Here is a 17,754-nt window from a genome sequence, read left to right as displayed (position 1 = left end):
CTGAGACGCCGGCTGCGCAGTCACCTGTGTGCAGAGCTAAGGAAACGGGTAGCTGGGCTGCAGACCTCAAAGACCTGGTCACTTAAAATGAACCTGGACCAGGGAAATGCAAGACACCCCCCCACACACACACACACACACGGAACTGTTTGCAGACACCTTCCCGTCACCAGAGGGTGTGGTCCAGGCTGCAGAGAGAACACGGAATGCCAGTGCGCGGCTGGCAGGGGCAGCTGCTCAGGGCCATCGGGCCTGTGGCAGAGTAGCCTCTGGTGTGTCTTTTACACGCGGCCTTGTGTCCAACCCGTAGGTGTCTTTCCCTCACAATGTAACTCAAATCATCTGCCTTCCAGCACTACTTTTAAAGGCGTCCATCCCTTGACTGAAAAAGTGTAGCTCACAAAATGTCTCTGAGAGGGTCCATATAGATGCAGATGAATGGCATTTACAGCTGAAGGAAATAAAACAAAAAAAACCAAACAAACAAAACACAAACAGGAAAATAAAAACAGCTAACAAATGGATCGAATGTGTAAAAAGAAGAGTGACTCCAAGAGAATCTGTGCTGAGGATAAATCACAAGCCATGCCCCTGGCTAGCATCAGAATTGCAAATGGCTCTTCAGACGGTGGAAAGGTCCTCCCAGCTATGAGAAAGCAAGTCCGCCACGGTGGAGGTCGCATGACTGGTATTTCTCAGGACACCTGGAGCTGTTGAACAGCTGCTGCTGGGACGGAGGCCTGGGTGGCTCTTCCTCCTGGACTGTGTTTTTATTACATGTATATATTTATATTTAAAAATGCAAAGGACCCTGCATTAACTTTCCCACTTATCCTACCTTTGCCTTGTATTACTTTAAATAAGCAACGGTTCTTTTTCTTTTGGCTGATGATTAAATTCTTCACTAAAATTTTCTGGCCACTCCTACTCTGGTCTCCAGGGAAATTGATCTTAAACGGTATTAAAGAAGCTTTAAAGAAAATTATTTCCCTATCTTTCTTTTCTTTCTTTCTTTCTTTCTTTCTTTCTTTCTTTCTTTCTTTTTTTTTTTTTTTTTTTTTTTTTTTTTTCCCGAGGTAGGGTTTTATTCTAGCCGTGGCTGACCTGGAATTCACTGTGTAGTCTCAGGGTGGCCTCGAACTCACGGTGATCCTCCTACCTCTGCCTCCCAAGTCTTGGGATTAAAGGTGTGTGCCACCACGCCCAGTTTATTTACTTATCTTTCTATGTAAACTGATGCACTCATCAGAAGTATGAAAATCTAATGAACATTGACAATCACCACAAAAGGACATATTAAAATATGCCATGTTTTAAATTTTTTATTTTATTTTATTTTATTTTATTATTTGGTTTTTTGAGGTAGGCTTTCACTCTAGCCCAGGCTATCCTGGAATTCACTATGTGCTCTCAGCGTGGCCTCAAACTCATGGTGATCCTCCTACCTCTGCCTCCCCAGTGCTGGGATTAAAGGCTTGTGCCACCACTCTTGGCTAGTGATTTTAAATTTATTTGGCTAATAGCCTTTTCAGATAAAGAAACCTTATATTACACATTAGTTTCATAAAGTTTGGAGGGAATATTCTATTAAAATTTTGGAAGGTTTTGGAGTCCAACATCATGGAAAATAGAACATTATTAAATGATACATCAATGAATTTATTAATTAACAGAAAGTGGTTCATACCTTCATTCCCTTAACAAATATTTATCAAGTACTGTCTTATGAGATACATACTTTTAGGCAAAGCAAACAGAGAACAACATAAACAAATCAAATCCTTGCTCTAGAAAAGAAGCTCATCTCCTATAAAGGGGAAAAGCAATGAAAACACGCATGATGGCATGTGGAGAGAAGTGCTAAAACCACATAGGGAAGGAAGAATGCCGGGCAAGCCAGCAGCACAGTAGGAGTCACAGAATGACGCGTTGGGTTGTATATGACCTTAGCCAGGAACGCAGAACGACTCAAAGACCAAGGTAGCACGTTGGTTCCCTCAGAAACGGAGCAGGAAAGATGAACACAGACGCACAAGACATGACATGCTTGGGGACAGAGCGTCCAAAGGACCGTGAGCAGGAGATGGGGGAGGGGGGTTGAAGGGGGGAAGGAAGACACATAGGAACAGAGCATCTCGAGGATTTGGGGGTCACAATAAGGACTTTAGATTCAAGTTCAAGTGTATTGGGAAACCGTGGAAGCTTTTGAAGAAAGAAAGAACCTAATATAACGTGTATTTGAGGATGAGAAGGACTAGGGACAAGGGTAGAGACGGCCAGAGTGCAGGAGCACATCAGAGAGGAATTGGCTCCTCTATGAGGAAGTGAAGGTCAGGTGAAGCCAATGTGGATCCAGATAAAGATAACTATTCTAAGGAAAAACTGGAAAAAAAAAAAAAGTAGTATTTATGGTCCTCCTCTTTCCCTCAGTGTGTGTGTGTGTGTGTGTGTGTGTGTGTGTGTTGTGTGCATGTGTGCTTGGTGTGACTCTATACCTCCTGCCGGAGACGGCAAGCATTCCATTTCAGGATCATGAGGAATCGAGCGCTGAAGAGCTGCTTGACACAGTTCCAGCCCAGCTGTCTCTTCCTTGAAGTCCGATGTGGCCCCTCTATAGAAAAATCTTTGGCTCTCTACGCCACAGCAATATGTGGTTTTCTGTATAATGTTTGTCTTTCTCTGTCTTTCACTTGGTGTCCCAATCTCTAAGTTTACTTTTCCAGTAAAAATTGTTGTCGGTAAAGTGTTGGTCAATGTATCTGAAAGAGGCTCTGGCATAGAATTGGAAAAACAAGAAAATGGGTCAAAGATAATTGTTTTCTTTAAAGGCCTTAAAGAAAGTCAGGCGTGGAGTACAGTAAACTTAGGAGGAAACAATGAACCTCCTGGAACAACGTAAACATTGTTATATGACTAATTTTTCTAAATGGTGGCAATTGCAATTGACTCTTTACCAGGAATCCTTACAGAAAAACAACCGAAGTCAGAAATAGTTCAAGGGGGGACCAAAGTCTAAGTATTGGAGGGACGTAAAAAGGAAACTTCAAAATAAATAATTAAAGGATAAATGGATCTGCTGGATCAGTGATTAATGATGGGAAGCCCCATTTGTGGTTGTTTTGCCTCTCACCTTTAATAGAGTAATTGAAAGTAGAAGTCCAGGAAATCACAAGTGCTTGACCGCACATACATGGGGAAAATGTAAAAACAGTTAATCATTACAGGGGCCTGACGACTTTACTTGAGGTGAATAATTATGGGATTGTTTGATGATAAGGAATAACAAAAAGTTTCTATGAATTCTGTGAAATTGTACCTTTCTTGAAGTCTGTTCTTGCATGACGTGATCACAAAATAAAAGACTGAGGCTAAGAGCTGTGGCAGGAAGAGAGGAAGAGAAAAAGAAAAAGATAGAAAAACTCAGCTGCCTTCAGCATTACCCTGTCAGCTTGCACCAGAACTTGATTTCGAGTCGTTATTTCGCCGCTCCCTTTCACACCTCTCTTCGGGGACCCTCCTTCAAGCCAGGGCTGACCCCGGCAACCTCCCACCACCTCTGATACTGGAAAGGAATACATAGCAAACAACCTTGCTTTTCAAGGTTAGGTATCCAATATTATCATCATGTCTGCATTGTACATTGTAATTATCACAGATGAAATCAGTATTCCTTTTAGTCATTTTTTTCTTCTACCATGATTAAAGAAACAGTATTTGAAAAAGAAACATAGAAACAATGATGATAATTTTTGAGTATATTGAATTTCTAATTGTACAAAATTCTTTCACATTATATAATTGCCTGGGTATCATTACCTAAAGTAAATCAACAGCAAATCAGACATATATTTCTTTTCTAAGGTAATATGATGGTTAATCTCCATTGTCAACCTGACCAGACATGCTCCTGGGCATGCCTGAGAGAGTGTTTCCAGAGAGGGCTGAGGGTGGACAGCTCCATCCCACGGCTTGGGGTGCTGAACTGAGCAAAGGGGAAACAGAAGACATCAGGGGCAACATTGGCGTTTATCTCTTCCAGCTTTCTGATGGATCACGCAATGTGATCACCTAATGCATGCTTTTGCTGTGCTGAGCCACCATGCCTCCCGCCATGATGGACCAGATCATTCTGGAGCTAAATGCCAAACTGCCCACCCCTCACCCCAAACTTGTTCTGTGTCGTGTATTTGATGAAAGTGATGAGAAAAGTAACTATTACAGTAAGAAGGTTTCAGCATAATCATTAGCTCAAAGTTAGTTCAAATGCATATGACTTGCTAAGCACAGGTAAGAAAGTAAAAATTGGCTAATGTTAAGTTCTCATTTCTGTTTGTATACAGTCTTTTTTTTTTTAGCCAAATAAACTGTGTCCATCTTATTTAGAAAGTGTCAAATGCAATTCCATTACTTATCACCATTAGGGCCTTGTACAGATCAAGATGTGTTTTTGTTTGTTTGTTTTGTTTTTTACTTAGAAGTGGTTTAAGATGCACATTATGAGAAGATGAAAACCTCTTGAGTACCTAAGGGTAATTCATTTCTGAAAGACCTGTTACTGCAAGTTTCTATGGATAGGCTGTGGCATGATTACGAAATCAATAATGAATAGTGAAAGAAAAATCAATCATGTTATATTCTAAAAGCTGGCATTGGTAAATACTCACTCTTTTTAATTATGATCTTCATATTTCCCATTAAAATGTAAATTATGTTGTGTTTTTCAAAACTCATTGCATTTTAGTGTGTAATTTTATTAGTTATGATTTACATACTTCTGGTAAAATATTATAGATTGCATTATTCTATAACTCAGCACCATGTAAGGCAAAACAACAATGCATACAAAAGTAATTAATTTTGTGGGTCTTTTTATTTTATTTTATTGACAACTTCAATGATTGTAAAATATATCCCATGGTAACTCCCTCCCTCCCTTGACTTTCCCCTTTGAAACACCCTCTCACTCTCAATCATTCTCTCTTTTATTTTGCTGTCATCATCTTTCCTCCTATTACGATGTTCTTATGTAGGCAGTGTCAGGCGCTGTGAGGTCATGGATATCCAGACCATTTTGTGTCTGGGGGAGCACGTTGTAAGCAGTCCTACCCTTCCTTTGGCTCTTACATTCTTTCCGCCACCTTTTCCGCAATAGACCCTGAGCCTTGGAAGGTCTGATAGAGATATTTCAGTGCTGAGGGCTCCACTGTCACTTCTCAGCACCATGGCACCTTCTGAGCCACTTCTCTTAATATTCATACCCATATATTAATTCTACTCTCACATTTGGTTAGAGAATCTTCTCTTGCTGGTTTTTTCAAAAATGCAAAAATGTGGGTTGAAGAGATGGCTTAATGGTTAAGGTGCTTGCCTGCAAAGCTAAAGGATCCAGGTTCAATTCCCCAGGACCCATGTAAGCCAGGTGACACATGCATCTGGAGTTGTTTGCAGCAGCTAGAACGCTGGTGTGCTCATTCTCATTCTTTCTCATCTTTCTCCCTCTTTCACTCTCTCAAATAAATAAAAATAAAATATTTTAAAATAACAAAATTTTAAAACTCAATATTTTCAATACCATTCTACATACTGAAGGCATTTTTAAACAATTACATTCATATATGTGAGTACACATATGTGTCTTCCTATATGTAAAATGAATGTCATTTAAGTATCCCTATTATCTCTTAACTATATTATCGAAGCATAAAATATGGTCATAACATGGTATGACAGTGGAAATTATAAGACTATATTATGTTTGTAATAATACCACAGGAGTTAATTGAAAGGAACTACTCAGAATATTACTGAAATTTGTTGGAGAAAAGACATATGATTTTAGTGTAATAAATTTTAAACTTCTTTATCAATGTGAATGATGTACAGTACTTTCCTAGTATTTATTAACATGCAGTCTAAACTATGTCATCTCTACAGTCATATTAAAACTTCCGACAGAATCTATTTTTCACCGGCTGTCAAGATCATGCCCCAAGTAGAAATTAATCAATACACTCTCTTACCCTCTGGTTACTCTTCTATCATCTGGCCGTTGATTATTGATTGCTCAGGACTTAGTTCTGACCCTTATCCTGACCATGCACCAGGCTCTAGAGTCATCGATCAGGATGCCTGCACTTGCTGTTCCTAATTCACACGACTGACACTGTGGCTTCATCCACATCTATGCTTTAAGTCAATCGGTCAAGAAAACTTTGTTGGCCATGTTGTAAAGCAACGGCCACACTCTCCCAAACCATAGTGTCTGTCCATCCTTATAAACAGACATCGGTCTGTGACATCATACACTGATGCATAGTCTTCTGAAAGGAAGTAATTTGAGAATCATGGACTCCTGTGCTCATGAAGAAAAATGCAAGCCAGCACTGGGAATGCTTTGTAAAGTTCTTTGAAAGATTAATGTTTTGCAAAACAACAGTATAAAAGCACAAACAAAATGCTGACATTGCCATAATATATCAACATTACTCAGATGTTTCCTAGTTTCCTTAAGCTTGCTGTGTATAAAGTTTCTCTGTGCAACTTTATCTCATACGTGACTTTGCCCATCTATTGCCAAAAATATATGCAAAGTCAGTAGTTTATATTACCCTTTATCACCGCATTTATTGTCCCTGTTTTATGGAGTCCACTAATCTAGTCTTCTTCTTTAAAACCTTACCATTTCAAAAATGCTATGTGTATATGAACTGTATAATATGTGTCCTCTTCTTTTGTATTGTTTGCTTGCTTTTCGAAATAGGGTTTCACTCTAGCTCAGGCTGACCTAGCATTTACTATGTAATCTCAGGTGGCCTCAAGCTCATGGTGATCCTCCTACCTCTGCCTCCCAAGTGCTGGAATTAAAGGTATATGCCACCATGCCCGGTTTAATATGTGTCCTCTTGAATTTGTTTCATGTTCACCTAAATTGCTAAAGATTTATCCAAATATTATAAATATAACAGATCTTTCCCTTTTATTATTGAATAGTCATTTTTATACCTATTCCACCAGTTCCATAACCATTACTTCTTGAAAGGCATCCCAACCAATTCTAGTCTTAGACTATTACAAATAAAGTATATTAAAAATATTAAAATATTTAAAAATAAAGTATATTACAAATAAAGTGTGTGTGTATACATACATAGATAATAAACAAATAGTATACAAATAATACAAATTCAAATTATATATATATATATGTATATGCACATACACACATATATAGTTAGACAAATAGATAGATATAGTTTGTCTGAAGTTTTATTTCTCTGAAATAAATCCACACATGAAAGATCACTTAGCTAAAGGATGATGGACTTTTTTTGTAATTTTTTAAGCATTTTCCCTACTAGAATGGAAGCAATATGACAGCAAGGCTTTCATAATATCACGTCAGTCTTGTGTCTCAATGTTCAAAACATTGCTTGCTGAAAATTAGGAGTTAATTTGCATATATTGGATGATGTATCTCAGGATCTGTACAGTTTTTGAGTCTCATTTGTACAGATCATTTTTTCCTGTGAGGTAGTCTAGAAAAATAGTTTTCTGTAAGCTGGAGAGATGGCTCAGCAGTTAAGGCACTTGCCTGCCAGGCCCATTGACCAGGTTCAATTTCCCAGTATGCACATAAACCCAGATGCACAGGTGGCACATTCATTTGCATTTTGTTTGCAGCAACTGGAAGCCCTGCTCCACACATTGTTTCTGCCTGTGTCTCTTCTCTCTGTTTCTCTGTGCTTGCAAATAAGTAAATGAATAAATCATAGTTTTCTGAGAAAGATAGTAGAGAGAGGCTGGGGGATAGCCTAGTGGTTAAAGCATTTGCCTGCAAAGGTAAAGGACTCAGATTCGATTCCCCAGGACCCACAAGGGGGTGCACATGTCTGGAGTTTGTTTGCAGTGGCTAGAGGCCCTGGCATACCCATTCTCTCTCTCTCTCTCTCTCTCTCTCTGTCTGTTTTTCTCTTAAATATATATATATATATATATATATATATATATATATATATATATATATATATATACTTTTAGAAAGATAGTAGAGATGGGAGATAGAGGTGTGGTCATAGTGTGTGACCGCTAACCCACCTGGCATATCTATTTCAGTTACAAGTGGCAGAACATCTTGTGCAGCAAGGTTGAATGACTGTGTTCCTGAATAGATTTTTGATGACTTGGGCACAGCCACATGGCTTTCCAATTCTGATTGTGCAGCCAGACCCAGTGAGACGCAAATGGGTAGACTTTCCCCACTGTTGATTCAGGTCACGTGCAGTGTCAGCTGGCTGGATGTGCAACAGCAGGTGACAGAGCAGCCCGCCAGCAGCAGACTATTTCAGGTGGAACTAGCTGCAAATCCACACAGCTAGTGCTCACTGGAAAGTGCATATTGCATCCTGGGAATCTAATGGGAATCATTTGAGAAATATTTCCAAATGTGTAATGAATTATTCTCTGACAAGGCTGGGGATAACTTTAGGGAGAAATGTTCCAAGAGAAGAAAGTATGGAAGTTGGTGGCCATATCCATCTTGGAATCAAGTTCATGTCACCGCAGGCTGGGGATCTAGGACAAATGGGCTGCATGTGCTTTCTAAACTACTTTTGGGATCTCATCTCTTTTCCTTGAAGGAGTCTTCATGAGATCATGACTGAATCAGCTCCCAAAGCTCCCACAAATCTGTATGAGTTCATCTTCTGTGGGCCAAAATATCTCTTTTCAGAGGTGACGATTTTGCTGCCAACCAAATGTTTCTTAATAAGTAATAGCATGCAATGAATTCTTGCTGTTATCTAAAGTAACTATTTTGAAATACCGTGAGTTCGATGACTATCAGAGAATTTTATGGCAAAAGTGACACTTCTCTATCTATGCACAGACAGGCTTTCTGTGCACACATCCTTGATAAGTGGTTGCCAGGACAATGTTATAGGATAAAGAAGATCAGGAAGAGAAAAGAGGGTGCCCCCCACCCCCAGCCAGATTCAGTCAGTTTTGTGACAAGATAATTTTCAATAAATACTAAATGATAACACTTAATGGCATTTTGAGGTTACACACCCAGTGTGGATTTGTAATAATTATCTCAATCCCAGTTTCTCTTTGACTTCTTCTCTGCTCACTTTCTTTGAGGCATTGTACTCCTTACAGTATTGTTCTAGAACAATGACTACCAGCTTTATTTGCACATTAGAACCATCTGGGGAGACTTTTAAAACTTCTGTTCCCTATATCATCAAATCTTGGGGGTGAGTACCAGGCACCCATGTTCTTTAGAGGGCCCAGGGTGATTCTAAAGTGCAGCCAAGGCTGAGAGTCAAGTTTTCAGACCATATGCATCCCTTTTATCTTGGGACTAAATAGTCAGAACCTAGTCCAAACCTTAACTGGAGTTTCTGTGGAGAGTAGAGGCACCCTGTCCATTTATGTGGATTTCCACACGGTTCACATGTTCATGAAGTTTGAGAACATCAGGAATACACTTTCTCTCACGTTGACCTTTAGAAATCATCCATGAGCAAGAAAATCTGAACAATCTCAGCACAGCTTTGGAGTTAAGAAAAGTCTGTATCAGAAGTCTGTTTGGAGATCTTTATTTTAGTGTAGTTTGCAAGTGCCAGAAATTTTGCTGTAATTTTCAAGTGAATTATTACTATGGCAAATTGATTATCTAATAGGGCTAAAGTGAAGTGGCCATTATACAATTAGGAGTTTTTAAAAAGAAATACTAAGTGCCTAAAAAAAAATGATTCCAAGAAAGAATCTATAGAAAAACACACAATTCCATATCGTGTCTCCCCTTGTCAAACACAATTTTTTTCTTATAAAGTACAATAATGGGCTGCAGAGATGGCTTAGCAGTTAATGTGTTAGCCTGAAAGCCAAAGGACCCAGGTTCAATTCCCAAGGCCCATGTAAGCCAGATGCACAAGGTGGCGCACACAGCTGGAGTTAGTTTTGCAGTGGCTGGATGCCCTGGTGTGCCCATTATCTCTCTTTCTCTCCTAATCTTCACTTCCTTATTTCTCTCAAATAAATAAATAAAAATAAAATGAAATATTATAAAATGAAAAAAAATGTCTGAAACATTTTATCTGATCCCAACAACCATCATTTTTAGGCAGACAAGACTAGGACTATTAATGCCATATTTTCCAGGCAGGGTAGGCAAAACAGATAGTGAAAGTTGAGGATATATTTGTTAAGTTGAAACACTGCACGAGAAATCTGAAGTATAGAATCATTAATTCCCAACCATCAGTTGATCAAGTAAGCTTCGAAAGCCTTGGTCTAACCCAGCATCTTTCCCTTCATGTAGTGGTTCTTTTAGTGTAAGTTAGATAGCACAGAACTGTTCAATCTTTAAGTTAGTGGTGCTTATATTTGACACCCTTAACATATCAGTGTTTTAAAATTCAATACATTAAATCCAAAGAATTGACCAAATATTCTGATTTATAAGTTTGATTTAGGCCAGATTCACCAAATTTAGCAAAGTAACCTACCAGAGAGAGCATGTAATTGAAAAATATTCAATTAATTCAACAACTATCAAAGCATCAAAGTAATAGCAAATACTGTATAACTCTAATACAAGTGAACTGTATAATTTGAAAAATGTGAAATAAATTGTAGACCCATTAAATAAAAATCAAATATAAGAATGTCTTAATCAGTGGGAACAGTTGAATCTAATCTCACTTATAACAGGTAGCAGAGTATGTAAAGAAGGCATTTTTATTTTTATTCTGTGGTCTTCAGGCATCTTTCTCAGTAAGAAAAGAAGCTACAAGAATGTTATGTTGGACTAATCTCATAATGTGGACCACTTCTTAAAACCAGTGTTTTGTCTCCTCACCCCTCATGTTTTGTGGGACACTAGCTGAGCCTTTCTTCTTTGAAGAAGAAAAGGCTGAGAGCTTTGGAGAGTGTGCACAGGTGGGGAACAATGACAGATTCTTCAGTAAGAGGATGGGCAGAGTCCTTGGAATGAAGAAATAGTCTCTGCCTAAGGTATTAAATTTGTTACTAGGCAACAAACAATATATGATTACTTCTTGCACGCCTCAAATGCAGCTCCTTGCAGAAAACTGCTTGCTTAAAAATGACTTTCAGATGCTTAATGCCTAGATAATTAGGAGCTCAATGCATCCTATAATTTGTATCCTATCATTTGAATATATACATGCATGTGTATATATTTCACATTATTCTATTCCATTTTCAAAGCAATTTAGTAATTCTTTATAAAATCCAAAGCTAACATTATTTTAAAATCCCTATAATGTTATAACTTCATGGTCTTTTCTGTACAATAAAAACTATGTTTAATGGCTAAAATACACAACTTTGACCACAACAAATGCTAACAAGGGCATGGGATACCTAGGACTGTTATTCATTGCTGGTGAGTATGCAAAATAGTACAGCACAATCAAAAGAAATTTAAAAGTTTTGACCAAACTGAATGTACTGTTTGCTATGGAGAAAACTCAGTTGGCAAAGTGCGTGCTTTGTAGCAGTAGCACCTGTGTGTCATCCCCAGGACCCACGTAAAAGGTCAAGCATATCGGCGTTGTTCATATAATCCAAGTACTGGGGAGATGGAGATGGTGAAGCTTTGGATCTCACTGCCCAGCTGCACTAGCCTCATTGGTGAGCTCCAGATGAGCAAGACAGCTTGTCTCTAATGAAGAAGGACTGGGGGCCTCTCACTCTCCTGGTGTCAACCAGTTAAGCTAGTCTGGCTGGAAAACAAGCTTAGGAATTCACAAGCAAGCACTGTGACACCATACAATTTTTTATATGAGATTTGTGGGTCAAATTCAGGACCTCAGGCTTGTGAAGCAAGCACCTTATTGACCGAGCTACTTCTTCAGTTCTGTTGTGTTATTATAGGTTTTAGTAATGTTATATCAATTAATTCATAGTTATACAATGTAAGGAAAAAATGTCAATATTAGGGAAAAATCATAGAAAGGAAGGGGTTGATGGGAACTCTCTTAATTCTCTGCTCATCTTTTCTATAAGCCTGGAACTTCTCTTAGAATAAATTTTATACATTATAAAGAAAATAATACACATATAGATAATGTAAATTCTGGTACTGTAAAACATTTTTATGATTAATGATATTGACAAATTTGTTGTTAAACTCAACCTGTTAACAATGCATTTGCCAATTCTGTATCAGTAAACACAAAGTTTTTGCATTTCTGTCTATATATTCAAATCACAAAATTATAATAGTTTCTGCAAATGGCTGTCTACAAGATTCTATTCTTTTCAAAATATGGCATCCCTATCATACAAGTACATCTTTCAACTTTCTGACTTTCAAGAGTTTTGAAGCACCTTAAAGAAAGTTTTGCCTATCATTAGCTGTGTATGTAGATGTGGAAGTCACAATTCTTGTAAAATTATCACAGTGGGTTTTCAACATTTCATAATTTTTCTAACTTTTCTTCTGAAACTTTTATGTGCACAGAGGTCATCAGGGGTTGTCTTCAAATTCAGACTCTGTGCTGCTGCTTTGAAAAGATGACTGGGAACCGGCATTCCTACAAATCTTTCAGATGGTGCTCATGCTTGACCACACCATGACCAGCAAAGATCCAGGCAGCATGAGGATCAGAGAGCTTAACTCAGAATGAAACTCAAACCCAAATACCTATCAATCCTGGCAAGGCATGAAAGAGCTGTTTTCTGTTTCTCCCATCTATAGAAGCTCCTGGCACTTCTCATCTGCTTTCTAGTGTATAATCCTTTCGGGTTTGTCTATTAAAAAAGAAGGTGTGATAACCTCTGTTCAGTGAGCATACTACCCGCTTAGTCCTGACGTTCTCTACGATTAAGCGAAGCAAAGGTCATCTATTTCCAGTTCTACCCCTTAATTTTTATATGTCTTCAAAAGCAGAAAGATCAAGTGAATGGCTGAAGGTCACTCATCCAATAATTGTAAAAGTCATGTCTCAAAGCCCAGCTTTTGTTTTCAAAGCCAGTGCTCTGCTATCCATTTCCTCATTCCATGAATAATTGTCCATTCCACAGGATAGGAACCAGGTGATTAAGATACTGAATTTTAGTTAGGATCTGAGTTTCTTAGACTCTGGTTTTTCATTACAACTGACATGGTTAAATTTTGGTTAAAGATATTGCAGTAAAGGGAGTTTCTCTGTGTTTTGAAATAAGACTTGAAATTCAACATATTGTGTGATTTTATTATCAATTAAAGGTATGCAAGAAAAGAGTTAGATAACCCTTCATGGAAAGAAAGATCTGCTCTAGTTCTCCAATGCTTAAAGTCCTCTGGAAAGAACTATGCCAGGCATGAGTGGGAGCCAGAGGCAGATGGACACTTTCCCACTAACAACTTTTCCAGAATAATCTCTTTTTGGAACAAACAAATGATGGCAATGCTTCCAGTGTGAATCTACACTACATATGGAACTAAAGCAGTATTTTTGACATAGAGTAACCAAGGCCTAGAGATGTAAAAAGAATTTTATGCTACTGTAGTGATTTTATTACTTGGTATTTATCTGGAACAAAATTTGGAGTTTCCCAATCTTGAGTATAATGGCAGACCCCAACTTCACATAGACTTCAACAGTTGGTCAGGGTGAGATGATTAAATAATAAGAAATATTTTAATGGTTTTAGAAATCTGTGCATGCCTTCCAATAAATGTCTTTCTTTTAGTTTTGTTTTGTTTTTTTTCTATCACCAAGTATTTGGCTGTTTTTTTCCCTACCATTTTCTCTCTCTTGAACTCTGGCACTCATTGAATTGGCCCTGACACTGGACAGTAATCCATGAAAAAGTGTGGGTCCCCTGTGCATGTGTTCTATGCAGAAGGGAGTGAGGAGGATGGTCAGACTGTCTTCCTACTGCATCTGACACCACATCTCAGGAGCTTCCTAATACATGTTTGCAATATCTCCTTCATGAGACTAAGAGAATAGCAACATGCTTTCAGTGCTTGGCTCCCATCTCAGTATTTCTAGGGTTATTTTGAGATGCTCTTTTTTGAAGACTGAGTTGTGAGATTGCCTTCAAGGCATTCAGAGCTCATATTTTCAGAATTGTCTTACTTGTCTACAACACATTGTTTTCTGGATCAGTGTAATAATCACGGCTCAGTTATGCTCTCATTCTCCGCACGGCACATGTGGTTTCTCTCCCTCAGATCAGCACTGGATCCTCAACACTTCGCCTGCTTGTGGCCACCTCTGTCAGAATAGTTCCTAGCAGCAGAGTTCAGGGAGTCCCCCCTGCCTGCTGTGATCCCACAGCAGGTTAGGTCCCTTGTCACTCCTATGGCATTTACGTTTAGATGCACTTCTTAGAAATCACCCTAAGATAAATAGCAAAAGGGATAAATGAAAAGTCCATGCAGCGTGCTTGTTGGACTTTCAAAGATTTTCACACTAAAAGGCCCACATTTAAGATGAAGCAAACTGGGTTATCACTTGGATAAAGTTGGTAGCCTTCTTCCACTTCTGAGTATTGCCTATGACCCTCATCTGAAGGATTATTTGGTGGGATGCTGGGAAAATGTGGCTTTAAGACAGATATGAATTAAAGATACAAATTTCATTTTAACATAAAGGACAGAAATCTCTAAGTCTGGCTGAAGATAATGAAAAGGATTTGCCAATAGATTATTAGCTACCCGTCCCCTTGGAGCCCTGTGCTACAGAGGACAATAGAATGGGGAGGTGGCCAGCTGGGAACATGGCTGTCTCCTTGAGAGGGTCGCAGGAGCGGAATGCCTGAGCTCCTTGTTTTCTCTAAGTCTCTGTGTCTTCACTGCAAATAAAGAAGATGACTTGTACACATTAGATCAATAATTCTCAAAGCACAATGAATGGAGATGACTTACTGTGTTGACAGTGAATCCCGTTAAATCCCCGAGGGCATTTACAAACATAGCCGATGAATGTGTCCCCGCGGTATGCCTCACTGATTTCACAGGTTCCTCCATTGTGGCATGGATTAGGAATGCAGGGACCTAAAAGATAGGGGAAAAAAAAAAATGGCTTCATGATTCATATGCTAAGTAGAAGATCCTAGATCAGTATTTTGCAGCCTGTAATTTTATAGGACAGTGTTCTGGATACTTTCTGCACAGGAATTTCGCCAGCTGTAGGAACCATGAAGACCAGAGGTCTGAGTTGGAAAGCAGGCTTTGCTTCCTCCTGGCTACTGAAGTTTTTCTTGCCTCATTTTACATTTTGTTACTTATTTCTACAAGAAAATTTATTTCGATGGGTTATGTCACAGATGAAAAAAGTCCGTATGTTTAATATACAGAGCAATGTTGACCAATTTTAATATAATCAAAAATAGCATTATAAATTGATTATAAATACTTCTAAATTATAGAATATCTTCCATTGATTGAAAAATAATATGGAATGATAGGTTCTGAAGTGCTTCTGACCCTGCTGCTGCACACAGTATCTGACTACAACCCTGAAGAGAAAGTCAAGTGGATCACGACTTGAAGTGAGCTAATGGACTATAAGGAATTTGATGTGGAGTATGTCTCTGGAGAAACACTTTTTTGCCACCCTAAACAGAAAACTCCTAACGCGTAGGACATTTGGAAAGGAGGCGCTGATAACCATTATTAGGCTTTGAGAAAGCTCACCAGAGACTAAAGTTGTGGCAAACAGTGGAGCCTGCTCCATCTCCCCAGGCAGAGCCAGCTGGCAACAGCGTGCTCAGCAGGAGCCTTGAGCTGTGGCCGCAGGATCAGCTGCAGCAACAGTCCCTCCAGGTCACGCTGAGGGACAAGGACAGAGCACGGTGCGGTGTCCACCTAGACCACCTGCCTGGCTCAAGGTTCTCACGTGTGCTTTCTACACTTTGGGTTGCATCAGTGGTATAAGCTGAGATTTGCTGGAAATCTCATCAGTTTCAGACTTTTCCTAGGTTGTTTGGTGTCTTTCCTCCCCTCAGAAGTGACACACTTGTCCTGAAGTCTGAAGGCTTCTTTTTCTTGCTCTTGCTCACTTTCTCTCCTTGGTTCATCACAGGCATTTCCCAACAATAACCTGCACTATTCAGCCTACTTCAGTATGGTAATTGAGTCAGGACAGAATCCAGAGTGGAGATTGTGGGTAAGGAAAGAGTCCAGTTGAAGACAAAGTTCACCATGGGAGAAGAAAAGGAACCAACCACAAAAATCCAGTCTTTATTTGTGTTTGACCACAAAGGCTAGGACCTTTTCCTGAGAGAAAACGCACTGACGAGGAAGGTATCATACACACAAGAAAAGGGGGGTGGACGGCAGGCATTGTGGACAACATCACACTGCGCATCAGTGAATGGCCAGCCTGAGGGTCAGAGGCATGGAAATGGCTTTGAGAAGACAAAGGAAAATTGTCTTCATCACTTGGGGCAATGCATCTGCAATGGGGTGGTCGGTTAAAGATTGTATAATATTGTCCTGCATCAGAACAACAGGTTATGAATGTATTCCTTTCCCCAGAAACTGTGTAGACAAAAGTACACACTTTTTTTTTTTTTTTTTTTTGAGAATTGTATGAAATTCAGGGCTGTTTGCAAAGTGGAAAGGTGGTTGCCTGGGGAGCCTGAGAAGCAGAGCTCTATCTCCAGAACCCATGGTAAAATGCTCGGTGTTGTTGCATATCTTGAATCCAAATGCTAGGAAAGCAGAGACAAGAGGTGTCAGGCTTGCTGGCTAGCTAGTCTAGCCGAATCAGTGATCTCCAAGTTCAATGAAAGACCCTGCGTCAAAAATAAGATGGAAGGTCTGGAGAGATGGCTTAGCATTTAAGGCATTTGCCTGCAAAGCCAAAGGATCCTGGTCCGAATCTCCAGAACCCACATAAGCCAGATGCACAAAGGGGCACATGTATCTGGAGTTTGTTTGGCTGGAGGCCCTGGCAAGCCCATTCTCTCTCTCTTTCTCTTTCTGTCTCTGTCTTTCTCTCTCTCTCCCTACCCCCTTTCCCTCTTTCTCTATCTCATATAAATAAATAAAATATATTTAAAACATAAGATGGAGAGACATTGAAGAAGACACTTGACCTCTGGCTTCCACAAACTGGTGCAAAAACAAACACATGTATGTACCCACACATAATAAGCGTATATAAACACATGCCCAGGTTTCACACATACATACACATGCAAAAATGTAAAAAAAAAACAATGAGAGTTATAGAGACTAATAAAGATACAAAGAGAGAAGTAAATAGTACAGCAACTGAACAGTTCACCGTCTCATAGAGCTGTCCTTTTAATAGTGAAAAGAAATCATAATAGTAGTGATTTTACCCCAGATAACTGCACATCCATACCAATTAGAGAAGAATAATTCCGGAGATTTAATGTAGAATGCAATAACTAAAGTTAATAAAATTGTATTACAGTGAGTTTTATTAAATACATAGATTTTAATTGCTCTGGTTACCAAAGGACTAATTATATAAAAAGCTAGAAATGTTAATCTACTTCAATAGGTCAATTATTTTAGTAACCTCAAATATACATAATAACATTTTTAAGAAATACATTTATTTAAGTAGGCCATTTTGTGTCATGCAGTACATATGAATTAAATTATCTAGCATGTTTATTTAAGGTACTTCACTGGCATTATTTGACCAAAGGAGTTAATGACTTGCTTTAGATCAACTTAAATCATCTTCTTGCATGGTCAGTATGCTCAAATGTGTTGACCATGTCAGCTTCCCTCTACTTGATAGTTTCTAT

General features: G+C 38.9%; 1 protein-coding gene across 2 annotated transcripts in view; it reads right to left on the bottom strand.

Moving 5' to 3' along the window:
• The window catches only part of Edil3 (EGF like repeats and discoidin domains 3), a 413,243-nt gene that overhangs the window by 187,657 nt on the left and 207,832 nt on the right, over positions 1 to 17,754 (bottom strand). For both annotated transcript variants that reach the window (XM_004651638.2, XM_045133604.1), the window contains one exon: positions 14,891 to 15,019. In XM_004651638.2, the coding sequence (XP_004651695.1) occupies positions 14,891 to 15,019 (129 nt within the window). The remainder of the gene's footprint in view (positions 1 to 14,890; positions 15,020 to 17,754) is intronic.

This window comes from Jaculus jaculus, chromosome 14, assembly GCF_020740685.1.
Source record: "Jaculus jaculus isolate mJacJac1 chromosome 14, mJacJac1.mat.Y.cur, whole genome shotgun sequence".
Taxonomy (NCBI): Eukaryota; Metazoa; Chordata; class Mammalia; order Rodentia; family Dipodidae; genus Jaculus; species Jaculus jaculus.
The sequence above is the reverse complement of the archived record's forward strand: the minus strand, read 5'-3'. Positions and strand labels throughout refer to the sequence as shown.